Source organism: Salmo salar, chromosome ssa01 (genome assembly GCF_905237065.1).
Source record: "Salmo salar chromosome ssa01, Ssal_v3.1, whole genome shotgun sequence".
In the NCBI taxonomy this organism is placed as follows: domain Eukaryota; kingdom Metazoa; phylum Chordata; class Actinopteri; order Salmoniformes; family Salmonidae; genus Salmo; species Salmo salar.
In genome coordinates, this window is record NC_059442.1 from 12,302,968 (window position 1) to 12,329,940 (window position 26,973).

General features: G+C 44.9%; 1 protein-coding gene across 4 annotated transcripts in view; it reads right to left on the minus strand.

Annotated features, from left to right (window-relative positions):
* Nucleotides 1-25,391, minus strand: part of qkia (QKI, KH domain containing, RNA binding a) — a 104,017-nt gene extending 78,626 nt beyond the window's left edge. For 2 of the 4 annotated variants that reach the window (XM_014126319.2, XM_014126141.2), the window contains exon 1: nt 24,963-25,391. In XM_014126319.2, the coding sequence (XP_013981794.1) occupies nt 24,963-25,107 (145 nt within the window). In that variant the 5' untranslated portion in view covers nt 25,108-25,391. The remainder of the gene's footprint in view (nt 1-24,962) is intronic. The other 2 variants (XM_014126225.2, XM_014126075.2) reach the window with 1 other exon arrangement.
* Nucleotides 25,392-26,973: the final 1,582 nt, after the last annotated feature.

Sequence of the window (26,973 nt, forward strand, 5' to 3'; positions counted from 1 at the left end):
TAAGTGGATAGGTCCCTCCCTGGAAGGAGGACATAGCTTCTTAGGTCAGGCCAAATGAAATCAGCAGTTCAATGTAGAACAATTAATCGTTGGCCTGGCCTTAGTTGAAATGTCCAATCGTCTCCCAGATTTGTTGGAGTGAGGAAGGGATTCAGTATACATACAGTACCAGTCAAATGTTTGGACACCTACTCATTAAGAGTTTCTTTATTTGTACTATGTTCTACATTGTAGAATAATAGTGTAAGACATCAAAACTATGAAATAACACATATGGAATCAGGTAGTAACAAAAATATATTTGATATTTCAGATTCTTCAAAGTAGCCACCCTTTTCCTTGACAGTTTTGCACACTTGGCATTCTCTCAACCAGCTTCATGAGATAGTCACCTGGAATGCATTTCAATTAACAAGTGCGCCTTGTTAAAGTTAATTTGTGGAATTGATTTCCTTCTTAAGCCAATCAGTTGTGTTGTGACAAGGTAGGGGTGATTTACAAAAGACAGCCCTATTTGGTAAAATACCAAGTCCATATTATGGCAAGAACAGCTCAAATAAGCAAAGAGAAACAACAGTCCATTACTGAGACATGAAGGTCAGTCAATGTTAGGGCTGGGCGGTATACCTTAATTTACTATACACACAGGTATTTATGCATGGACCGGTTTGGGTTTTTACTTTACCTTCTAACAGTATTTGAATGTTGTGTGTGTTAAATGTGAGACGCTGTGTGTAACGTCCATTTTTATTGTTTACTCCGCTACTTGAGTCATCACTCACTCACTCTCACTCTCTCTCTCTCACAGACCTGGTCCCACCCGTCACTCAAGGAGCACATGTTGTTGCTTGACCACGAGACACTTCCGTCAGTCTGTGTGGTCCATGCAGCACATGTTGATGACAACGATGTTGTTTACACTTTAATATTAATCCACAAGCGTTCTTTAATTACAATATTAGTGTTTCTTACGTTTGCAGAAATCTAGTTTGTATTTTCTTAGCAAGTTGAGCTAAATCGTGTTAGTCACTAATGCTAATCGCTAGTTAGCTGACTAGCTAATAAAAGTACTGAGTCAGAGCAAACGTAGCTAGCTAATACAGGTACTGGTGGTGGCTTAAAAATCATTATGTTGTTTGTGCAACAGTATCTTCTATATGAAAGAGAAATAGGCGAAGCATGAATATGTTGGCTATATGAATAAATATTTAATGTAGACAAAGATTATAGGGTCCCCTAGGAAACACTAAACATCACTTGGGTTCCTACCCTGTCACAATAACTGGTCCATGGCATTCTCATTCGTTGTCATGTCAAATACTATATTCAAAGTGCCCACTATTATTTATATTCTAACTATAGAATTATAATAAACATTCTATTTCCATGATTGCAAAAGTTCAAGTGTTTTGATCTAAATCACAAGATTTGCAACATTTGGTTAAAAATACAGCCTAGTATTTTTGCCCATATCATGGCAGTGGGGAAATGATCTCAAATGAGTGCAGGAAATGCAGAAATTGACAGACATGCAGGAAATTTTAATAACTTTGAAAGTTTCTTCAAGTGCAGTTGCAAAGACCATCAAGCACTATGATGAAACTGGCTCTCATGAGGACCACCACAGGAAAGGAAGACCCAGAGTTACCTCTGCTGGAGAGGATTTCATTAGAGTTAACTTCATGTTCAAATTGCTGCAAAGAAACCATTGCTAAAGGAAACCAATAAGAAGAGACTTGCTTGGGCCAAGAAACAAGAGCAATTGACAGACCGGTGGAAATCTGTCCTTTGGTCTGATGAGTCCAAATTGGAGATTTTTGGTTCCAACCGCAGTATCTTTGGAAGACGCAGAGTAGGTAAACGGCTGATCTCCGCATGTGTGGTTCCCACCGTGAAGCATGGAGGAGATGGTGTGATGTGTGGGGGTGCTTTCCTGGTGACACTTCTTTATTTAGAATTCAAGGCACACCTCCACAATCAACCCAATTGAGAAGGAACAGCAGCCAACAAGTAATCAGCATATGTGGGACCTCCTTCAAGACTGTTGGAAAAGCATTCCAGGTGAAGCTGGTTGAGAGAATGCGGGCTGGGACCGGGGGGCAGTGAAGTGATAAAAGGTAAGGGATTTGTATGACGGCCAGGCAACAGGTTTCAAAGTCTTAGCAACAGGCAACCCACCCAACACAAATAGTAACATTCCTCCCTCTACTCTGGCAAGCACATTCCCTTTTAATTTCCTGTAAAAATGTCACATTAAAATAAGAGGCCGGGCCTTCAGCCCAAGACGTGCGCCATTTGACAACATCCAATTCCGTCGTCGCCAAAATCCTCGAGCCAAGTCTTTTCTCAAAAGCAGGGCTCATCTAAAATTATCCCCTGCCTGGGCGCTGTCGATTAAATTATTTGTCTTTGTCCACCCTGGAGACGTGTGTCTAGTCAAACGGCAGAGGGGATTGTGAGAGGAACATTGTCGGAATGGAAGAGAAAGGAAAGAAAAAAGCTGGGAAAAACAAAATAAAAAAAACTGGCAGTAACAGAGGGTAGCACTCGAAGAACTGTGATGGAACAAATTCAGCTGTTGCAAGTTTCTCTAGAAGTTTCTCCAGTGCTGTTTAACACCCACACACAGAGGTACACCCACACTAGCTAGCACAGTGCCATCAGAAACTACTGACTGCGTGTGTGTGTGTGTAAGGTTAAATCAAGTAGTAATAAGTCACTCTCCCTCCTTCACCCCCACGGTCTCTCTCCCTCCTTCACCCCCACGGTCTCCCCACTCAGATTCTGCCTAACCTACAGCCCCCCATGGTCTGCCTACCACCCCGGTCTGTCTAGTGCCTAACACACAGTAGGGGATATCAGCGGTCTGCTCTCGACTCCTGATATGACGGGAACTAAATAACACTGTCGACTTGAGTGGTGGGAGGAAGACAGTCACAGTGATGGAGAGAACACACACAGACACACACAGACACAGGAGACTCCTGACAGCGTTTGACGTGAGACTCTTCACTGCTTCCAAAACACCCTAGGCCTCAGCTCTCACTCCGCCTTCGGGTTTCTGCACTTTTCTTCTCTCGTTCACAGTTCTAATAAAATGTCACACTCCCAGGTCTCAGAGCAGACTGCCCTTCTTGAGCTACGGTGAAGGCTAGATACATTTCTACTGTTGAGGAAACTAATGTTAAAGGTCTAAGACCAAACAAGTGAGAAAGAGGTTTGACGGCATTAGGATAAGGGAGGGCTAGTTAGAATGACAACATACAGACTAATATCCTGCTTGACCAGGATATCAATAACTAGGCCTACATAACATCCTGACTCTGTTTTCAAACACTTCCCCTGAGCAGGACAACACAGCACTGGTCAACCAAAAGCTAAAATCCAGACAGACTAGAAGTAGTCCTAAATCAAGTCATTGGCAGTATTTTGTCGGCGCACAACAATGACAGGAAATGTAACGAGCCCAGGATTAGACAAGGACTGTCTGTCTACGTCTGGCTGCCTTCCTTTCAAATGTTATATTGAGCCTGAAAAGTGCTACCTCGAAAGGGAGGGTGAAGAAACTCAGCTTTTTTTAGGAGGAGCTGTGTTGAACACTAGCTGTCTGATCAGTCTATGAGGCAGCATGGACCACATAGGCCTATAGAGAAAGGGGGCAGCGGCAGTGCTATACTGCTAACCCATGTACTATGGAGAGTGACAACACGAAAGGCACACACCTGAAGGGGGAAAAGCTTGATCGCTGACGGCTAGCGTGCCACACAGTCAGTCTGCTTTAGTCCTCCTGTCCTAAAATCCCCTCTTTCTCCATCCCTCCCCCGCTCATTGAGCCCGCAGAGAGCTAATGCTTTTCTCCCCCTGCTGCCGTTCGTTCCTAGTAGGCCAATTCCTCACATCACTCAGCAGTATGAGATCAAATTCTCACCCACACATGAACCTAAACCCCCCCCAGGGGTTTACAGAGCCAGGAAATCTAGGCTCTGACTAAAGGCAAAAGACAAGGAAATAAAAATACAATGTGCTTTACATGTGAGCACTGAGCAGACTGCATCTAGTGGAGTCTCTCTCTATTGACCCAGTGAAAACACAATCAAGTCTAGTCGTAGAGTAAAAGGGTAGGCGAGACAGGAGAGGGAGGATTCAGTCATGGAAAGCTTATAAAGGAGGGAAGGAGAACATTATTTGTCAGCGGTGCAAAGATGATAGCATAGGGCAGCAGTTAAAAACACTGCAAAGCGGCATAGGTCTCTAATTCAGTGTTCCCAAACTATGGGGAGCAGGGGACAGAGTCCCTGCCCCAAAAATAAATAAACATTTCATTTCAGGAACTCAGTCAGGCTTTCAACTTGCTCTTGAAAGTTTTAATATTAGACTGCACAAGGTGCAATTTTGAAACTGGGTAGTGCATCAGTTTTCATCGTCGTGTCAGTCATTGCAGACCTTAGAAAGCTAGTTATAACTTGTCAGTAGGTTTGGGCGGTATCCAGATTTCCCTACCGTCCTTCTCTTAATCCGTGTTTTACGGTACTACCGGCATAGGACAAGGGGCCGCTAAAAAAACGCAAGAAAAGCCCAATGTGTATCTATTACCAGAATACTAACAAAATTAGCATAAACTTACAGCGTAATCAGACGCTGTCAGCTAAATGCTAACGAACAAAAACGAACAAACTAAAATTGCAAAGACAGGCAAATTCAGCACATAAAGTTACAAAAGCATAACTAGGTGCTACCGAATGTGGACATTTACAAGCAAAAGTGAACCAGAGAAATTGTGCAAATGAACAAGTTGTGATGCATGCTATTCTGAAGGAAGAGCAGCATGTGTACACGGAACAGAGGAGAGAAGAACAGAGGAAGAGCAGCATGTGTACACGGAACAGAGGAGAGAAGAACAGAGGAAGAGCAGCATGTGTACACGGAACAGAGGAGAGAAGAACAGAGGAAGAGCAGCATGTGTACACGGAACAGAGGAGAGAAGAACAGAGGAAGAGCAGCATGTGTACACGGAACAGAGGAGAGAAGAACAGAGGAAGAGCAGCATGTGTACACGGAACAGAGGAGAGAAGAACAGAGGAAGAGCAGCATGTGTACACGGAACAGAGGAGAGAAGAACAGAGGAAGAGCAGCATGTGTACACGGAACAGAGGAGAGAAGAACAGAGGAAGAGCAGCATGTGTACATGGAACAGAGGAGAGAAGAACAGAGGAAGAGCAGCATGTGTACACGGAACAGAGGAGAGAAGAACAGAGGAAGAGCAGCATGTGTACACGGAACAGAGGAGAAATGTAAAACCCTAGTAGGAAGCACAGGTAAAAAGAAAAAAAATGGCAGCTGTAGAGACAACTCACCCAGAGCTCTGACTTCGGGCAGAAAGTCATTCTAAGATACCTGATGGCGAACATTTAGTAGTGAAATGCATACAAGTGTAACTTCATCACCCCATGTGCTGCACAACAGAGACTCACCGATAGACACAGAAACCTATGAACTCACCAGCTCCCGCCGTCTCCCGCTGTGCTGTTTACAAACAAACACGTGTCTGGCTCAACTGGGGAACTACGATAATCTCAATGTAAAATAATGTGACAGGTGAAATGAATAACGCAATCTGCTTCATCTCCTAACATATTACACAAGTTGCCTGCAGGTTAACTTAAAAAGTATCTACACATTTTATGAAAAACCATCATGACATTTCCCAAATACCCTGGAATACGGTCCAGTGTCCAGATCAACTAGCCCATGTCAGCTAAATGTTTTTTTTTTTTTTTTTTTTAGCTCGGTTGATTTTTTTTGTAGTGTTCCGAGTCACTCAAATATTACATGAAAACGCGTAAGTCATGGCAAAATGTGTTGAATTGCAGAAAATGACCTTTAAAATAGTATTTTTCCCACTTACATTTTTTTTTTACCCACCCCATGGCAATCATTAGTACATGTAAAAATAGAGTTCCGTCGGGACGTTTTAATTGCTTTGTCCTCATCCTGCCGCAGCATTCTGGAAGCTGCTGTCCTCCTGACCTCCCTGAGCTCTCACATCAGGTGTGCGTGCGCGTCCCTCACACTAGACAACAGGAGAAATGTATGGGTGATAGGTCTCCCCAAATATCACCCAACCCTCTTATATAAATTCATTTTGCACCGAAACCTTGAGTTTGACGCACCCGTGAATCAATTAATAATATAATTAAATAAATCCCCATCAAAAATCTGTCAGTTTAAGATATACACACACACTGAGAAACACTATATACAATTCGGGTTCCCGAGTGGCGCAGCGGTCTAAGGCACTGTCTCAGTGCTAGAGGCGTCACAACTGTATCACAATTGGCCCAGCGTCGTCCACGTTTAGCTGGTGTTTAGCTTCCCCGATCAAATTAAAGTGACGTTACTCTGAAGTGGAAACATCTAGGAGCAACAACGGCTCTGCCGCAAATTGGTAGGCCACAAAAGCTCATTGAACACGACTGCCGAGTACTGAAGCGCGTTGCACGTAAAATACGTCTGTCCTCTGTTGCAACAATCACTACCAAGTTCCAAACTGCCTCTGGACAACGTCAGCACAAGAACTGTTAGTCTGGAGCAGTTGAAACAAGTTCTCTGGAATTATGAATCCCGCTTCACCATCTGGCAGTCCGAATCTGGGTTCAGCGGATGCCAGGAGAACGGCTACCTGCCCCAATGCATAGTGCCAACTGTAAAGTTTGGTGGAGGAGGAATAATGGTCTGGGGATGTTTTTCATGGTTCGGGCTAGGCCCCTTAGTTCCAGTGAAGGACAGCATACAATGACATTCTAGATGATTCTGTGCTTCCAACATTGTGGCAACAGTTTGGGGAAGGCCCTGTCCTGTTTCAGCATGACAATGTCCCCATGCACAAAGCGAAGTCCATGGTTTGTCTAGATCAGTGTGGAAGAACGAGCAGGTGTCCGACGAGCAGGTGTCTACAAGCTTGGTCATGTAGTGTATCTGAGACATCCTGAAAATCTATCTTCTCATGAAAACATCTGTAGCAGCCGAACGGTTTGGCCAACAAACTAATACAACAGCTCGGAAAAGACAAGACTCACGAAAACGATGTTCTCCGTTTTGCTCTACGATCCCCACAAGTGTCATAGGACTCGTCTGAAGATAACTCCTACAAATTAATGGAAGTACGGAGGTAGTTTTGTGCCAACAAAAATGAAGGGGTTAAATGTGTTTCTACAAAAACATTTCCTGAGCTGTCTATCTCCTAGATATAGGACACTTCAAAACCTTATGATTTACTGTCTTTGCCATTTATGAATACGTTATTCAATGCATTTCTATAGGCTATAGTAATGGCCAAATTCAATATTCAACATTTTTTTTTGATATACCTAAATAGGTCCTAAAAATCACTAAATGATGCAATGTATGACCATCTTAAAACATTTCCATATGTTCGCTTAGTAGACCGACACACAGCTTAGACTTTGAGGCTAATGAAAGAATATGCAATTGTAATTATAGACAATATTAGTCACATTATCATTAAATAATCTGTGTCTCTTAAATTCAACATATTGAGTGATAAAACTGCACAGTTTTGATTTGTAAAGTTGAAATAGATTAGTCTTGCACATCACAATATATCAATGTCAAACATCATGATATTCGATTTAAATCATATGAAAACGTCCCAACCATAATGGTCGATTGTGTGTGGTATTTCCAGGCGGTGCGATCAGCTTCTCTGGCTAAAGCAGCTTTAAACTCTGATTACTGGGCATTAAGCCCCTAATACCCGGCACCTGAGAACAAAGGATCCCAACGCCAATTAAACCTGAGCCCTCTCACCCGGGCAGCCCCTCTCACCCGGGCAGCCCCTCTCACCCGGGCAGCCCCTCTCACCCGGGCAGCCCCTCTCACCCGGGCAGCCCCTCTCACCCGGGCAGCCCCTCTCACCCAAACTGGTTTCACCTAATCTACTCTGAAATGTAAAAAAAAAAAACTTGGATAGGTTCCAGGGAGACAGAGATAGATCATGTCTCCCGCTGCACACAGGAGCAACGAGAGCAGATGAGGGAGAGGCAAGGACGGCACATGACCGCTACTAAAATACACACCCGTGGTGGTGGCTGAGACGAGCCTTCGCTGAGGTACAAGTTTTTCCACTTTGAAGTGGCGCACTTTAGCTATCACAAAGCACAGCAGTGAACGGATTTGGCCTTTAATGCAATCCCTTCCTTTTATTCAGTCCAGACTACTTGGTCCAAAGTGACACTCCACTTCAACAGTTAAGGCTTTGCGGCAGAAGGCATGAGAAAGGGTTCTTTAAAGAAGGTGAACAAAAATATAGTATGTGGGCGGTAGAGCCATGAAAACGTATGCATTTCTGCTCTTATCAAGGACCCACAGCTGTCTCGTCGATTAAAACCTTTAGTGCTATTGTCCCTCTATGATCCGACTTAACGGCCTATAGGCAGATGGTTCCGTTCATGCGTGAGCGTTCCGTACTGAATGTTCGAAACGCCCAAAACTGTACAAGTCGTCACATTTTCAACATCAACAGGGAGAAAACATCTTCGGAACAATTTATACCAGCTATGAGGATGCATAGATACCACCATTTTGTTCAAATCAGGGCACTTGCAAAAAAATTGCACAAGATGGATGATGGCAAATGATAGGCAGGCCTCAACCTTCTCAGACACACAGACCAGCCTATCCCAATCCCTGAGTCAGGGTCCGATGTAATTGCTGGCCTAAAACTAAATGAAAGCACTAAACGGCCAGTGAAATGCATGACACTGCAGTTTCCTGGGCCAGCAGGGAGAGATTTACGTTTGCAGGATTCTCCTAAGCAGTCAAAGTAAAAACCTCCGGCGTCAGGTCTTTGAGCAGATAGGCTGCTCAATAAATGACTGGAGTAACAAGGCCTCTCAATCCTCCTCTTCCCTCCGCTTCTCTCCTGGGCCCGAGTGAGCCAAGGAGGACAACATACACAACCACACAAATTGGGTTTGATTGTTCTACGATTTCCACTAGTTCCCAACACACACACGGTGGCAAAAAAAGGGCAGGGACAAAGCCCACCTTGAGTAGAGAACACACGCATCACGTCCAGAAAGCAGCATGTTGCGCTCTATGGTCGCCAATAATGAGTGGGTGTTGAGACGCTTATGTAACGGCAGAGAAGGAACACTGAAAACTGGACTGTTCGGTGTACTGTGCAGGTCCAATGTGGATCATTTCTACTGTCTACCCAAAACACATGCATATACAGAAAATAAACAGAAATGGTGGGTAAAAAATAACTAAATGAGGCTTCGGTGTTTGTAGCCACGGCTCTCCAGAGAGGAAGAACACACAGAAATAACACCAGAGGAGCAGAAACTGTAAAAATAACACCAGGAAATAGTATCTAGCCATTTAAATGTTTTGGAGATGCTAGCCTCTTTCTTCCTCCCCTTCCAGTGGAAGCATTCCGACAGTAAGCCAGTGGTTTGTGGTGGCTGTGATTGGGTAGATGCAGTGTGTTGGTGTTGTGATGGAAGACAGAGCCATTCTTTATTAACATCTCAGTGCTTCTGAGGTTGCCTAGCAGCAGAAAATCTGCCGAACATGATGTGGCTTAACGTGACTCTTGGCATTGGCGATGGGTTGCGGCAGCATGACGAATTCAATAGGATGTGTCATAGCCAGTTAGCGTGTCGATTAGACAATGAAAACAGACAGACACAGGAGGACTGGAGAAATAACTGCCACACATTTGGATCCCACAGCTTTGGTGAATCTCTGGGCCCGTGTGAAGTTCCACAGACTAAAATCAGCCTGCTGCCGTCTTTATTTCCTATATCCTGTTGGCAAAAAAACAATGAGCAGTGAGATTAACCCTGGTGTGTCTGGGGAAGTCTGACTGGACAGCCAGAGAGTAGGCGAGGCCCTGGGACCATTGACTAAAGGAGAACTTAGCAAATTTAACATTTTTGATTAATTCTCAGCCTAAAGTCATCGCAGGGGAGGAGCTTTGGCCAGATCTCCAATTCTTGCAAAACAAAAAGGCCCAAATCTGGACATTTGTGTGAGCGGTCCTAATGACGAGCTCTCCTCCCTGTACCAAACCCATTACCACATCTGAAAACCACAGAGAGAACAGTCAGTCCCCGGATCTCTGCAGAGCCATTAAGCCCTGCAGCTAAAATCAGAACAGGGGACCACATGTGATGTGGAACTGCTTTATGGGGCTGGGTGCCAGTGGGGGGCACGGTATCAGCTCAATGAGGCATGGGAGTGCCCGTTTCCCGCACGGAGAGGGGTCTACAGCGCGAGCGCCTTGTACTCAGGAGGGCCGGCTCAGTGCATAATGGGCTCGTTCTTAATGGCCGCCATGGGGGCAGGTGTTCATTACTCTCTGCGTGGAAGTAATTTAGGAAGACACCCTGGGGTGATCACTTGCTATGAAGCCCAATCGCCCTACAAGCCGCCATTACCGGGCAATGGAAAATAGGCCTAAGACACGCACAAAACACATATACACGCTGCCCTTGACATCACTATTGTGTCCCTCCCATAGGCAACATTCATATAGAATAACAGTAATACAAGGGAGGTAGAGCTTGATGCCAATGCTAACGGTCCACTCAGCAAGTTCTGCAAATGACGCAATTCACCAGCTCAGAGGAACTAGTCAGTCATTCTAATACACCCAAATGCAAACATCTTAAGACAGAACTTTTACTGCTGATTTGCTCCCATCGAAAAAGGGTAGGATATGTAGCGTTAGATTGGAAAGCGCTGCAGTAGTCATTTAACAGAGTAGCTTTCAGGGGAGAGGTGTCAAACTTTCCATTCGTCTGTTGGGATACTTTTTTGGGAAAACCCTTTAAGCAGCATAACAAAATAACCAACACATGCAGCCACTGTCGAGAAACTTGTAAAAGGGTGCAGAGACGTGACACAGCGACTCAAACTGGGGTATTAATCTCACGAAACACACTCACTGTTTATTATCAAGGGAACTCATTCCACCTGCCACTGAATTTGTGCGCACAAACAAATGTGAGACTGCACTGTGTGCTCCACTCTCCAGACTCACTCCCTTGGTTTATGTTAACCCACTTCACCACGTTCAGTGTGTCAGCTGATCCAGCAGGACACAAACACATCACCACCCCCTCACCTAATTCAGTCTGGCCTCAGGCACACACCCATACTAAAACATCAGTGTGACTGCTTTAGAGGAGAATACAGGATATCTGCTGTAAGTATGCTAAGATATGAGATAGTGAGAACAGGAGAAAAGGAACAGAATGTTGGTCTGATCGTGTGTCTGAGGAGAATAGACAGAGGCAGACAGAAGACTTGGCCCAGTTGTTTTCACTGGAAGGCTTGTAAGCAATCACCTCATAGTCAGGGGAAGCCTTTCCTCTCAGTGTTGGCCGGGGCAGAGCAGCAAGGCTGTGGGGGAGGGGTGACACTTCCTGTCAATTAGTACAACCAGACTCCTCAAGACTTCAGAGAAGAGTCATCAATGTTATGACAATGACATCAACTTGAAAGCCAGGTGGAGTGCAGGCTTTTTGTGCCTGTTGCTTTGCGTTCATTGCTTGTGTCAGGCTGAAAACAAACCTGGGAAACAGTCTCTCTCAGACAGAACCAGGAAGCCAGCATAGCCCCCTCAGCCACACAACAATGACAGGAAAGGTCCAGCTGTCAGAAGAGGAAGGAAGAAACGTCCCTCTCAATGTGCCAAGAACAGATAACCAATGCCCTGCTTCCTCCCCAAGCATGAACCACCCTCACGTCATCCATTGATCTCCACCAACAGCCTGTCATAGACGGCTAACTATTTCCAGCCCAGAAAAATAATAATAATACAAAAAATAATAATAATAATTAAAAAAGACTTCCCCTTAACCTGTCCTTCATTCTCCCCTCGATTGAAGGACGCTTGCAACCTGCAGTCTTACAAACGGCCTCCACAAAGGCAGCTAAATGGGGAAATATCACTCAAAATGGTGGAGCAGGGCAAGTACTGTCAAGTGTCGATTGGGCTTTTTTTCCCCCATAGAGCCGGACAGAGGCGTTCTTATCTGTGCCTTTGCAATGGGCTGTCATTTGTCCAGCAGGTAGAAAGCAGGCCTTGTGACTCTGTGGTGGTGAGGGGGCGAGAGGAGCAGAGGGTTAGCGCCTTTGTCTGTTTATTATTTCATCCTCTATTGGTGGGAAGCGTGAGAGACGAGGAAGCACGAAAGCATTCCTTTGGCTTTAATTAGCAGGAAATCAGGTCAGGCTAAGACAGGGAGCTTTTACACCCGGGCCAGGGGGGCAGCCGGAGAGCGACAAACTGCCCTTGTGCAATTTAATGGTCGTCATTCATGTGTGATGATGCCATGGGCATGGAGTGCCTAGACAACAACCCAGGACTCTGTTCGTAATGAGAATATTCAACACATGAAGTCACATGCAATTGAATGTTCACTTCAAACATAATAACATGCTGCGTACTAGGAGCTGACATAACTGTGCAACTCTAGTAGACCCAGTCATAACCAAAACATGCCAGAACTTGTTGCTCAACAGTGGCTGTAAGAGGGAAAGCCAGCCTCAGATCTTTGTGTGGTCTTCCCCAGTCAGCCTAGTACGCAAAACCACCAGTCTGTGTCTGCTGAGAACAGACTGACACTGTTTCGGTCTGTTTGTTTGCTGGGCTGGTCCGGAAGGCACAGAGCTGAACTCGTACAGGCAGAAACACATGTTTCGGGAAAAGGGATGGCAGAAGTGGGTCAGGATGTCATAGCAACAGGCAAACAAAATGTCCACCCTGATCCGACAGCAGTGAGTCAGGAAAGCCATCACGGAGTTCCTGAGACTACTTAAGTGTTTAGGCATTGATCGTCTTCAGAGTGCTGGTGTCTGATGAGGAAGGGAGGAAGGAGAGGAGGGCAGGGCAGGGCCATCTGGTGTGTCGGTGGTGGAGAGACCCAGAGCTGCAGAGGCTGATGGAGAGACCCAGAGCTGCAGAGGCTGGTCTGTCTGGGTGGTGGAGACACACAGAACAGCAGAGGCTGGTCTGTAGAATGGGTGACCCAGGGTTAATGCAAACAGACAGAGCCCGTTACAGGCCTTTAATGTCAGCACTGGTCTTCAGATGAAAGAGGAGACGTACCCCTCTGGCTGAATTATTGCCATGCGAGAAGAGAGAGGAGAGGAGAAAACAGAGAGAGATAGTAGTAGAGAGGAGACAATAGAGAGAGATAGTAGTAGAGAGGAGAAAACAGTCAGATAGTAGAGAGAAGAGCGAGCTAGCCATTAAGTGTGCTCCACATGGGCAGACCGGAGAAGGCAGGCGTGTTATGGTGTTATGGACTCCCCCAAGCCAACCTAAATGAGTTAAGACAGAGCCAAGGACATGGAGTCATTCACAATTCCCATGGGAAACTAGACAGTGTTCTTAGTGTGTTTAGCACAGGAACAAATCACTTTAGCAAAACATTGACGCTACGCTTATTTTGCGAGAGCAAAACATTTGCTGCATTGTTTACCAGAACCTAGGAGATGAGTGAGGCAAAAAGATTCATACTAGCAGAGTGAGGCAAAAATATTCATACTAGCAGAGTGAGGCAAAAATATTCATACTAGCAGAGTGAGGCAAAAATATTCATACTAGCAGAGTGAGGCAAAAAGATTCATACTAGGAGAGTGAGGCAAAAAGATTCATACTAGCAGAGTGAGGCAAAAAGATTCATACTAGGAGAGTGAGGCAAAAAGATTCATACTAGGAGAGGAGAGTGGTGAGGGAGGAGCCTCCTAGCAGAGACACGTGGTGAGGGAGGAGGAGGAGCCTCATTGAGTGTGTCAGAGACGCTCAATAAAAATAAGGTTTGAGGAAAAGTTTGCACAGCCGACGGCTTGACACAGTGTCAAGCACAATCCATGAACTTCCCCGAGAGGAGAAAATGAAGGTGGAGGGAGAAAAACTGGATGGATAAAAGGACAGACAGAGCATCCAGAGGCTGCCAGGAGACCTGGAACAGCACAGGGAGCTGTCCACCGCTGCAGATTAGGGGCACGGGTAGATACCTCACCTGAATGTGACAGAACAGCTGGCGCCTCCGCACCTAGCCAGATGCACAGAACGCTCTCACACTGAGAGGACACGAACGCCTGCCTGCCACACACAGCGAGCGCATCGTATAGGCCGTTCCGCTGTAATCTTATCCAACAACAAAACGACACTTCGTAATCTTTACAGAGGGCCACTGCTTCAACCAGTCTCGACTTAGAGTGGATGCCGATGGTAGTGATATTGGTGTCAGCAGTGGGATGGGTTGTTAGCTCTACAACACAAGAGGTCATTGTGTGGGACTGAGGGGGGAGGGAGGGAAAGGCGGGCCGCTGAGCTTCTCCTCAGCCTGGGAGATGACCTCATTCAGAGAACATATGCTCTTTATTGCCACCTCTCTGGGCCTTGCTCCCATTTCCTTTCAGCGCAAACAATCAATTCTCTATTCCTAGAAACACACTAAAACTCAGAGCCTAGGGCCGGGTGGTATACCGCATTTCACTATAAACCGGTATTGATGCATGGAACACTTTGGTTTTTTACTTTACCATCACTAAAAGGTAGTTCAGTGTTTGGTTATTTAAAAATGTGATACTCAACTCCGGCGCGTGTAATGCCCGTTTCTATAGACTCTGTTTGCTACTTGAGCGCGTGTTTCTCCCTCCTCCTGCATACCACTTCCCACACCAAGCCCTGCCCCCGTCACTCAAGGAGAGAGCTGTTGCTCGACCACGGAGTCACAAACACTTTGCCGTTCACACTGCTGCAGTCTGCATGGTCAGATAGATGCAACAAGGTTGGTGACGTCGCTGCTTTCCACAAGCGTTCTATATTAATTATTAGTTTCTGCATCTTGCCATCTGCAAACTACTGTCTGCTAGTTTGTCTTGTCTTACTTAGCAAGTTGTGGGAAAAATAAATCTTGTTAGCTGCTAATCGCTAGTTATAGAATTATTCCAACAGTTCACCAATTAACTAGGTCTAGACGTGTTTGGCCCTCATCATGATGCACTGTATGGCAGTGTGGAAGAGGTAAGTGAAGGAAATGAAGATGATTGAACAGTCAGAATGGAAGAAGGCTCATTGAAGTCATGTTATTTGTGTGTTGCCACCCTAGGCTCATGCACTACTCAAAGCATATTTGAAACTTTATTATTCAAAAACATAAAAACACCATCAAATACCATCACAAACGTGAAAAATATTGTGATATGGTATTTTGGCCATATCTCCCAGCCCTAATAGAGAATTATTTCCCCACTGGGAATGTTGTTTTTGCATTTCTTGTAATGGTGTTGAAGGCGCTTTTTCCTCAATTAAAAACTAAAATCTCACAAAACAGTCATTGTGTTTGCTTGTAATCTAGTCATAAACCGCAAACTGATAACACGGCCGGGCTAATCCTTCAGGCAAACAGACCAGTAGCAAAATAGCTGAACAAATACAGTCATTCATTCAAACAACGGTCATTTTTATAGATTACTTCGCTACTTGAGTCATCTCTCTCAGCTCCCCCTCTACGCTGCTTTCACACAGACCTAGCCCTGCAACCTGACACTCAAGGAGCACATGTTCCTCGACCACGAAACGCATGCATTCAGTCTGCATGGTCAATGCAGCACATGTTCCTCGATCACGAAACACATGCATTCAGTCTGCATGGTCAATGCAGCACATGTTCCTCGACCACGAAACGCATGCATTCAGTCTGCATGGTCAATGCAGCACATGTTCCTCGACCACCTGCATTCGTGATGGTCAATGCAGCACATGTTCCTCGACCACGAAACACATGCATTCAGTCTGCATGGTCAATGCAGCACATGCAACAATGTTGATGACAACGATGCTGTTTTCACTTTGCTTCTTAATATAAATCCACTAGCGTTCTATAATGACACTATTAGTTTGTGTTTCTTACATCTGCAAATAGCTAGTTTGTCTTTTCTTAGGAAGTTGGGCCTAAACCTTGTTAGCCGCTAATAAATATACTGAGTCAGAGCAAACGTAACTAGCTATACAGCCTGATAATACCAGCAGTGTAGACCTCAATCAGCATGGTTTGTGCAACAGTATCAAAGAGAAATACGTGAAGCAAGAATATGTTAGCTACATAAAGTAGCTAAGAACAAGCATTCAATGTAGCCAAAAATTATAGGGTCCCCTAGGAAACACGTATAAACCCTTTTTGTTCCTATCCTGTCACATTAACTCCTCCCCGGCATTTTTATTAGCTGTAATGTCAAACACTGTATTCAGTGCCCACTATTATATTCATACTATAGAATGAGAATAATCATTCTATATCCCACAAATATATAGAAAAACAATTTAATAAAATATTGAATTTGGCCTTTACTACTACAGCCCATAGAAACACATTCATAGATGTCAATTCAAAAAATAAAATCATAGTTCGATACCTTATTCATTATCCTACATCTAGGAGAAATAAGAAAGCATCTTCATACTTCCATTATTTATTTTTTACTGTTACCAAGTTACCTTCAGACCAGTCTCGTGATACTTGTGGGGTCGTAGAGTAAAATGGAGAACATTTTCATGATATAACCGATCTTTGGGATGTCTCCTGGTCTGACAAACAGCACAGTAGCTCTGCCACTTTTCACCGATGCGGAATGCCGACATAGGTGGATTGAGACGCAGCCCATGCTCAAAACAACAGATATCTATAACTTAAACTGATGTTGCATCAACAGCCTTAAGGATTAAAAAACCCTTTCTGAGCTGAGCGCAGGTCCGCTCTCTGTCAGGGTGAAACAACTAGGCCTCGGCTTACAGATTGAAAGGGCTATGCCGCAGTCGCACTCCAACGCCAAGGTGAAATCGGAGTCATCGTTTACGAGGCGACACTTCCTCAGATCAATAAAACAGAGGAAGTTAACATGTAGCCGTGTGGCAAAGAGCATCCTTTTGCAGAGGGAAACGGACGAAACAGGCTGAGCCTTGGGGTCTGAACAGCATTCCTCTCTACATATTTGATGGTGTGGTGCTACGGGACGGTGGTCTCGGTTGCCCTTGTGAAACGCATCATAGAAGCGTTACAGAAACGCCACAAGCTGTCGAGACAGGTAACTTATTCATAGTTGATTCATCGCCACTTGTGTCTTGTCAGGAGAAGTTGAAGGTTGCAAGTCACACACAAATTGATTTATTATACCATTTCTGGTGGTGGGGTGGTATTGAAACCATTTCTGGTGGTGGTGGTGGTATTGAAACCATTTCTGGTGGTGGTGGTGGTGGTATTGAAACCATTTCTGGTGGTGGAGGTGGTGGTGGTATTGAAACCATTTCTGGTGGTGGTGGTGGTATTGAAACCATTTCTGGTGGAGGTGGTGGTGGTATTGAAACCATTTCTGGTGGTGGAGGTGGTGGTGGTATTGAAACCATTTCTGGTGGTGGTGGTGGTGGTGGTATTGAAACCATTTCTGGTGGTGGTGGTGGTGGTGGTATTGAAACCATTTCTGGTGGTGGTGGTGGTGGTGGTATTGAAACCATTTCTGGTGGTGGTGGTGGTGGTATTGAAACCATTTCTGGTGGTGGTGGTGTGATTGAAACCATTTCTGGTGGTGGTGGTGGTGGTATTGAAACCATTTCTGGTGGTGGTGGTGGTGGTATTGAAACCATTTCTGGTGGTGGTGGTGGTGGTATTGAAACCATTTCTGGTGGTGGTGGTATTGAAACCATTTCTGGTGGTGGTGGTATTGAAACCATTTCTGGTGGTGGTGGTATTGAAACCATTTCTGGTGGTGGTGGTGGTATTGAAACCATATCATTGGTGGTGGTATTGAAACCATATCATTGGTGGTGGTATTGAAACCATATCATTGGTGGTGGTATTGAAACCATATCATTGGTGGTGGTATTGAAACCATATCATTGGTGGTGGTATTGAAACCATTTCAGTGGTAAGGGGTGGGGGGTGTTGAAACCATTTCAGGTGGTGGGGTATTGAAACCATATCATTGGTGGGGGGGGTGGTATTGAAACCATTTCAGTGGTGGTGGTGGGGGGAGTATTGAAACCATTTCAGTGGTGGTGGGGGGAGTATTGAAACCATTTCAGTGGTGGTGGGGGGAGTATTGAAACCATTTCAGTGGTGGGAGTATTGAAACCATTTCAGTGGTGGTGGTGGGGGAGTATTGAAGCCATTTCAGTGGTGGTGGGGGGAGTATTGAAACCATTTCAGTGGTGGTGGGGGAGTATTGAAACCATTTCAGTGGTGGTGGGGGGGAGTATTGAAACCATTTCAGTGGTGGTGGGGGAGTATTGAAACCATTTCAGTGGTGGTGGGGGAGTATTGAAACCATTTCAGTGGTGGTGGTGGGGGAGTATTGAAACCATTTCAGTGGTGGTGGTGGGGGAGTATTGAAACCATTTCAGTGGTGGTGGGGGGAGTATTGAAACCATTTCAGTGGTGGTGGTATTGAAACCTTTTTGGTGATGGTGGGGGGGGGGTGTATTGTAGTACTAAATGTTTCAAAAACATCAAGCTCCTCCTGCATGATCGTCACAAGCCAGATCTGACCCATCTCCAGTTAATAGAACAGATTGAGTTCAAATTCAAACACTGAGGGTAAGTTCACGCCAAGTTAGCCTAAATTCCTCAGCTAGCCGCTAGCCTAATGCTTTGCCATTCCTCTCAGAAGAGAGGAGAGAATGCAGGCGCAGAGGACAAGCATTCAGCTCAGTGCTTCACCTCCCTGCTCGGTGTGTCCAAAACAACGACGAACATGGGAAACGCTGACAAATAATGCAGTGACTTCCATGGAGCCTAATTGTTAGCCCCCATCTGCAGCAACAGCCCGCCCTGAGAATCAAATGACTCACTACAGAGAGCAGAAACAAATTAGACAGAGAGAAGAGAAACTGTTGGAAGAAGAGGGGTGTGACGGGGAGCTATTCGAAACAGTCGAATGCAAGGGAGTGAGGCCCTACTCTTTGTTGCTGAGGAATGTGTGTGTGGAGGGAGGGGCCATTGAAATAAACAGGCAGCTAGTCTCAAGTGGCCTCTTACAACTCACATTCAAATTAGGTCACAGGAAACGGGAGAAGAGACAGACACACCTCGCTGAGAAACAACAAATTACACATTTGTGTCCCTTTTGCTGTGTAATTTGTTGTTTCTCAGCGAGGTGTGTGTGTGTCTCTTCTCCCGTTTCCTGTGACTAATTTGAATAGAGTTTAAGGGCTTTGTTTTCAGCCATGTTATAAAGCTCATGAAACCGGCTGGTCTTCTCGTCTTTCCCAGAGTCTAAGCCAAACAACTTCAGCAGCGCTTTCCTGCCTGAAATGGGCGTTACTTCCTTTGGTTAGGCATGTTTTGCACATCCCAAAAATGGAGGGGGAGAAGCAGGGTAGGTCAAAGTCTAGGGAGGATGAGGTTCCCAAGCCAAAAAATCTCAAAGATAAACAAGAGAACTGTTGTGACATAACTATTACAACATCGCCAAACTTTGTCATATCCCGTCACGCCATGCATAATTTATTTTTCAGACTCTCAGAGAACGACTAAACTGAACAACAGTCCACAAAACCTTTGTGCAGCATCCATTTTGTAGCTTATCGAATTCAAAAAGTAGAGAGAGAAAAAAAAAACAGGCAGTCAAATGCAGGAAGGGTGGCAGGGAAAACCAGACAACTGGGGCCGAGGTTGTGGCCTGAGATAACGGTGCAGGCAGGGCCTGTCGGAGGATGCCTTTTTCAGCTGCACCAGGCTGTGGGCCAGAAGCCTGGCTGATCTCAGACACCAGTGTGCAGGCATCAGATAGAGTGAGAGAGAGCCTCCGAGCCTGGGACATCCTCTGGCCATCCAATTTATTACCCACGGAGCACGGGGAGGGAGAGAGAGTCATGCCAGGGGAGGGAGAGAGAGTCATGCCAGGGGAGGGAGAGTCATGCCAGGGGAGGGAGAGAGAGTCATGCCAGGGGAGGGAGAGACTGAGGAGTCAGAGCCACAACGAAGATTTACAACAGGCGGCTCAGTAAAGCTGCTCACAGAATGGGTATTGTTAATTAAATTCCAGCTTATAAGTAGTGCCTTGGGAGGGAAGCAGAGGCAGGGGTGTGGAGGGGGACAGAGACGCATGTCAGCTTTCAGCCTGCACAACAACTGTGCCCTGAGCCCCCTCCTATAGTCTCTCCATTCGATAGCTCAGATCTTTCAAAGCCCCAGGCGCCATCTTGCTTTGCGAGCAGCACTCAATCTTATTAGACGGCAAATTGATTGTGTTGTCAAAGGTTAGTGCAGGTCTCTGCCCTGCGCGGCAAAGGGTCAGCTTACGGCCACGCTCACAGAAGGTCACCCTACAGCAAGAAATGAAGTAGTAACCGGCACAGTTGAGACCGATGGAGAACTTTACTCTTCTGTCATCTTTCAAGACCAACTCTAAACCTTGACGCACTCCCAGGGGCGTGGCACAGATTCCCTTTTCTAAACAGTTAAACCTAACACCGGCAACAAACGGTAAACAAAATACATATCCATTACGAGGAATCTGTGCCACGCACAACCTGCAGCACGTTTGTGGTACAAAACAGGGTTAAAATGGAAATTGTAACGAGAGGGCCTTTGAACAAAAAAGATTAGGATTTAACAGTATAAAAAGTCAGGGGGTTGACATCCAAAGAGGTCTCTGTATACAGTCTGATACTAGTCTATACTGATTTACAGCCATGACTCCATCTCTAAACCAATAGCCTGTACTTCAACAGCCTTCCAAAATGTCATAGCTTCTCCTGCCAACAGAAAATATTGCAGTTTGCTTGTTGGCATGTCAACGGCAAATGGTTAAACATTCATTTGTGTTTTTCTTTAATACATGGCGCCTGTCACCTCGCAACTGCTGCGCATGGGATTTTCAAAAGCGCCTGTCAACTCCACCAAAGTGACCTTGAGAGTGGCTCAATACACACCAGCAATACAAGGACCTAGACACACATCTCAGTGCCAAGCTAAGACAGGGAACCAGGAGCTGTTGTTTCACACAGGGGTTAATGCTCAATGTGTTGGCTTTCCCCTCACCATTTAAACAGCTGCACACACACGCACCAACCTGTAGGCGGGGGAATGTGTTATATACGTGTGTATGCAGGGAATGTGTGTTATACACACACACACGTGAGTGTTAGTGATGTGCGGGTTGACCCATTACCCGCAGTACCGACGGTGAGGCGGGCGGGTTAAGGGTCATGAAATATTGTGTGAGTTGAATAAAGAGAAAACAGTAACTTTGAAAATCCATCATTCTTGTGCAATTTATATCTATAGGCCACAATGAGGTTATCTGGCATTATTGTGTAAGCTTTAGGGCCCAACTGTACGTGCCAAATAGCCTACACAGCCAATTGCCAAATGCTTTTGGTAACAGGCAGGATAACGTCTATAACCTCTCACATAGCCTTAATATTAACTAATGCAGAATTAAGCATTTCTTGCAGTAAAATGATACACAAAATATATGCCAAACTTTGACTTAGGAAGAGGAGAAATATGATTTCTTTATTTCAGCATCTTGAGAGAATGTGAATGCGCAGTTAGCACCTCTACAGACAGTCCCCATCTTTATCAGCATCATAAAAGCTGAGTAATTCAACCACATAAAACATGCATCCAAGGCGAACTGAAATCTTATCAGAAACATGTTGGGTCATTCTCACAACTTTCTATTTCCTACAACCGGTCAAACGGAGGTCATTTGGACAGTTTGCAAAGAAAATATTTCCCTTTTTTTGTTATTGTATTCCCCCCAGTCCCTAAACGCCCTTGCTGCGCAAAAGAAGCAGAGATGACAAAACTTACTGATGTCAACTAGATTAAAGCATTCATTCTATCGATTTATGACATTCTCGTGAGCAGGCTACTGTCAGAGACGACGGAAGGTTATTTTTTTGTCAAATTTATATAAGGTCTCTGCTTATAATTTCCGACATTTGAATAAGTTATTTGTTAGTCAACTTGTCTATAATTCAGTACATGCATGCAGCTTCACATGTCATATGTGGCCCAGAACACGAAATAAACCTGTGCTCATTTTCTATATTAGCGGGTCGGGTACGAGCCTCAGATTTTCACTTTATCACAGTCTGGTGGTTTCGGCTGGGTTATTAGCAATTGCGGGTGGGTGCGGGTGGAAGAAAAAACAGTTGACCCGTGCACCACTAGTGTGTGTGCAGGGAATGTGTTATATACATGCATATGCAGCTGTCTGCAGGGCTCTGAAGGAGAGACAACTGGGAGAGAATCTTAACTTTCTTTCCATTTACTTTAGACAGAGGATAGGTCATTTTGCTGTGTGTGCAAGATATGGAGACGTGCATGTTCTTACACCACCTGTGAGTAAACGAGGATTCTCACAACGAGCACCTTAATATGTACTTCTATCTACACACTGAGTATTTATCCCCAAAGAGTCTTGAGTAAAACAACGCTGCTGAAATATTGACAATAAAAAGCATCCTCGTCTTTAAGAATATTTCCTTCACTCTTCCTTCGCCATTTCTGGTTGTCATTCAGTCACCAATCAGCAGGCACCAGGGTCACATTGACTAACTATAGACAGGTTGGATTCCTATAGTGTCGCTTACTATGCAACAAAAATAGAATCCTGAGTTGTAAGCTACTTGCTGGATAAATCTCCTAATGCCTCAATGGAACTCAAAATGAATCAAACAATACGAGAGGTTAAATAAACAAAATCACTGCAGTCTGCAAGCTTTTGTCCCCAACAGAAGTCACAATGAGCTGCAATGTTTACCCTCCCTGCCGACTGAAACCGCAGTCACATTTGCATAACCTGAATGGCACGCAAATGTACCTCACAGCTTCCTGCTGTGATTAATAGGTTTACTTTCTAAACATCATCCTGCTATGTCATGGGAATGCTTCTCACTGCACTTAGATGAGGGTTTCACTCAATTTCAGGGTGCGCTTTGATGGGGGTGGGCTCATGCCGCCAAGCTCAAGTCCAAAAGACTAAGCAGACGGCTTTAGCCAAGAGCCTCCTCTGCACTAGGGGTTATTTTCCTTACACACCCACTAAACATTTGGCAGAGGGGTGAAGTTTGGACGGCTGCTGTAGTAACCCCGGTAAACGGTCGAGTTGTGTGGCCGGAGAGAGCAGAAAGCAGTATGTGAGAATTGTAAAACCTCATGCGCAGCCAGGGAAGTGGGGCCCAGGATCTGGCCCAGACATGGTTTCTTAAAAACACCCCCACACTCTTAGTAAGAAGCCTGGGATGGTGCAGCCACGTCGGGCTGCTGGCTGAGTGTGCACCGTGGTCAGCCTTACAAAGCTGCCTGGGTAAATTGATTTAGTGTGAGAGAGAGGCTCACTGTGGAGCCTGGTCAATTCTTTTGTTTGTCCTAGGGGGAGATAGGTAGGCAGGATAGAAGACAGCGGAGAGAAATAAGGCCCCTAGTTTCCTGTGTCTCCCCAGAAGGAAAAACAGCTTTGACTAAAACAGCAGGGACGGAAGGAACGGACTGAGTCGAGCTTGTTGCAGGGTAATCATTTTAGGAATGTTTAACTGGAGAAGTAGAGGTCGAGAGTTTATCTAAACTGGCCTGTATGGGAGACTGGAGCAAACAAAACTTGTTTTACAAGATGTGACAGTACTCCTTTGCTTTAACTAGTTAGAAAAAAAATGTGAGCACATTTGACTTGATGACACATTTGGTTGTATATTTGGCATGAAACTCAGTTTTACTGATGCAATATTGTTCCTGTCCTTTTCCATTAAATTAGAATACACGAAATATACAGCTAAAAGTTTTTAATTCCAGGAAAGTGATTGTTTGTCAGCTGCCCACAGAGATAAGGACAGTGAGGGGGAAGTGGCGCTCTCTAGCGTTACCTACTCAATTACATAAACCACACTGCTGTCATGAATTGTACATTGTGTATAATAGAAAAGGACCGAAATAGTAGTATAGACTTGTATTAACTATAAATCTTAAGTGGCATACTAGAACAATATCATGCGACAACAACAACGTTGAGAATATGGCCCCGACAAAATGACGGCATAGGAAAAAACGACTATGTCAAATGATGACAAAGCTACACAATTCCTGCCTAATCATCGGGGATATTTCTTCCGCACCTAATGTATGTTTTAGAGCGTAATTTAGCTGCAAAACGTTGGAGCTGGATATCATTGCAAGGCAAACAACTTCACTGCCCTTTGTTTCAACAGCCGGGGCACATTCCGACGTTGTGCAATTCCACCAGATTCTGATATGCAAATACTGTATGTTACGGAAACTAGCTGCTTAGGAGTGAATACAAACAGATATATTGCTGGATTTGTTATGAAGCTTCATGTTTGATTACAGCGAGGTTATACTACTTTGTTACCAATCCTACTCTGTTGAATTCGATGGAATGTGCACCCTGGCAACAATACATCCTCTACAGAACAAACTATCACATTCACTTACATAATACCTGATAGGCTAAAGCCAAGACTACAGCTGAAATGTAAAAGTCTGACTATCAACCAGTTTATTCCTGCAACTGGGATACATACTAACTTAACTTGTTTATCGGTCCTGGCTAAGTTAGCTAGTTAGCACGCAAAAAAAAAAAACTTTTCACTTCGTCCTCAAGTCAGAGAACAGGACATGGTAACTACAAATACATCCTTGCGGTTTTGTGGTTAAGGGAATAAATATTCTTGTTGGATGGTGCAATAGTTTCATTTCCTCGCAGTTCTCACTTTGTAAAGTTAAAAGAAGAAGTTGTGTTACCCAGTGCGATAATGTAGCTCGTTAGCTATGTTAGCTAGGTAGCTACCATGCATGGGCTCCCTTATGCAGCAAGCATGCCCACCGAGCCCCAGGGATAGCGCCGTAGTCACTCCTTCCCTCCCAACTACCCCATTTCTCCAGACGGCGTTTTACCTTCATCGAGAAGCCTGTCAAGGTGTGTAAAGATACCGCACAGATTTGGCAAACTGGTCATCAGCTTCTTTTCGTTTAACAATTGCATCAAATAGTCGGGACTCGGCCTCGGTCTCTCCTTCACCTCGATCTCTCCAACCATCATCTTTGCGTCTAGAGTGCGAGCGAGCCTCCAACAGAATCCTGTTTTATGAAAAGAAAACAAATGCTAAAGAAAAACTTGCAGATCAAATCCTTTGTTCCTCCCACGTTTCGATTGCTGTAGTTAGACGACACTCTGAACCAAAATCGGATTTAATTTTGTTGTTAGAGTTGAGAGAGGGAAAATAAGCACTATCTCCTCCCAAAGACTGTATCTCCGTGTACTCTCCTCTACTCCGCGCTCAGGGACGTTCCGATCCACCACTGTTAACCGCAGCGAGTTTTCGCCAAAAGCGTGCGTCCCCTCTTCGCCTATTGGTCAAAAGCGCCTTCAAGGGACTGGTGATATCACCAATAAGCACAAGGTACTGCACCACGAGGGCGGTGAAGTGCCAATAGGTGATCTACAGAGATTAGAACCAATTGTGGACAGTACAGAGAAAGTGGATTTACAGATTTCATACACAGGGCTCGAAAAATTATATTTCAGTAGTTGCGGAGAAATCAAAAGCATAGGAGACTTTGGAAACATTGCAAATGAAACATTATTACATTTAAATTTACGTTTTGGTCATTTAGCAGAGGCTATTATCCAGAGCAACTTAATAAGGACTTAACTTAGGGTTAAGTGACTTGCTGAAGGGCACATCGATAGATGAGGGTTCAGAAAGCTTTTCACAGGTGGCTAACTAGTTTATGGCGTATAAAGACCAGTAGGAGGTAAAGGAACATGGGGAAATTCTCCCTGTCAAGAAATATGTAATGATTCATTTTTCAATTTGATGGAGATAATTATATTCAATATTATGGTGTACCCCCTGCCCCTCTCCTCGCATCTTCAAGAGTGATATGATAGAAAAAGGATCATAATTATTGGACAACCAATTGTTGAGTTTTACAGACATATTCAATCAGTCCTTATCCCAGTCTGCTGTTCCCACATGCTTCAAGATGACCACCATTGTTCCTGTTACCAAGAAAGCTAAGGTAACTGAACTAAATGACTATCGCCCCGTAGCACTCACATGTCATCATGAAGTGCTTTGACAGACTAGTAAAGGATCATATCACCTCCACCTTACCTGTCACCCTAGACCCACTTCAATTTGCTTACTGCCCCAATAGCTCCACAGACAATGCAATCGCCATCACACTGCTCTATCCCATCTGGACAAGAGGAATACCTATGTAAGAATGCAGTTCATTGACTACAGCTCAGCATTCAACACCATAGTACCCTCCAAACTCATCATGAAGCTTGAGGCCCTGGGTCTGAACCTCGCCCTGTGCAACTGGGTCCTGGACTTCCTGACGGGCCGCCCCAGGTGGTGAAGGTAGGAAGCAACATCTCCACCTCGCTGATCCTCAACACTGGGGACCCACAAGGGTTGGTTCTCAGCCCCCTCCTGTACTCCCTGTTCACCCACGACTGCGTGGCCATGCACGCCTTCAACTCAATCATCAAGTTTGCAGACGACACAACAGTGGTAGGCTTGATTACCAACAACAAAGAGACAGCCTACAGGGAGGAGGTGAGGGACCTCGGGGTGTGGTGTCAGGAAAATATCAATGTCACTCAATATGACATGTAACTCACTCACTCTCACTCAATGTCAGCAAAGCAAAAGAGATGATAGTGGACTTCAGGAAACAGCAAAGGGAGCACCCCCATCCACATCGACGGGACAGCAGTAGAGAAGGTGGAAAGTTTTAAGTTCCTCGGTGTACATATCACCGACAAACTGAAATGGTCCATGCACACAGACAGTATGGTGAAGAAGGCGCAACAGCACCTCTTCAACCTCAGGAGGCTGAAAAAATGTGGCTTGTCACCGAAAACCCTCACTAACTTTTACAGGTGCACAATTGA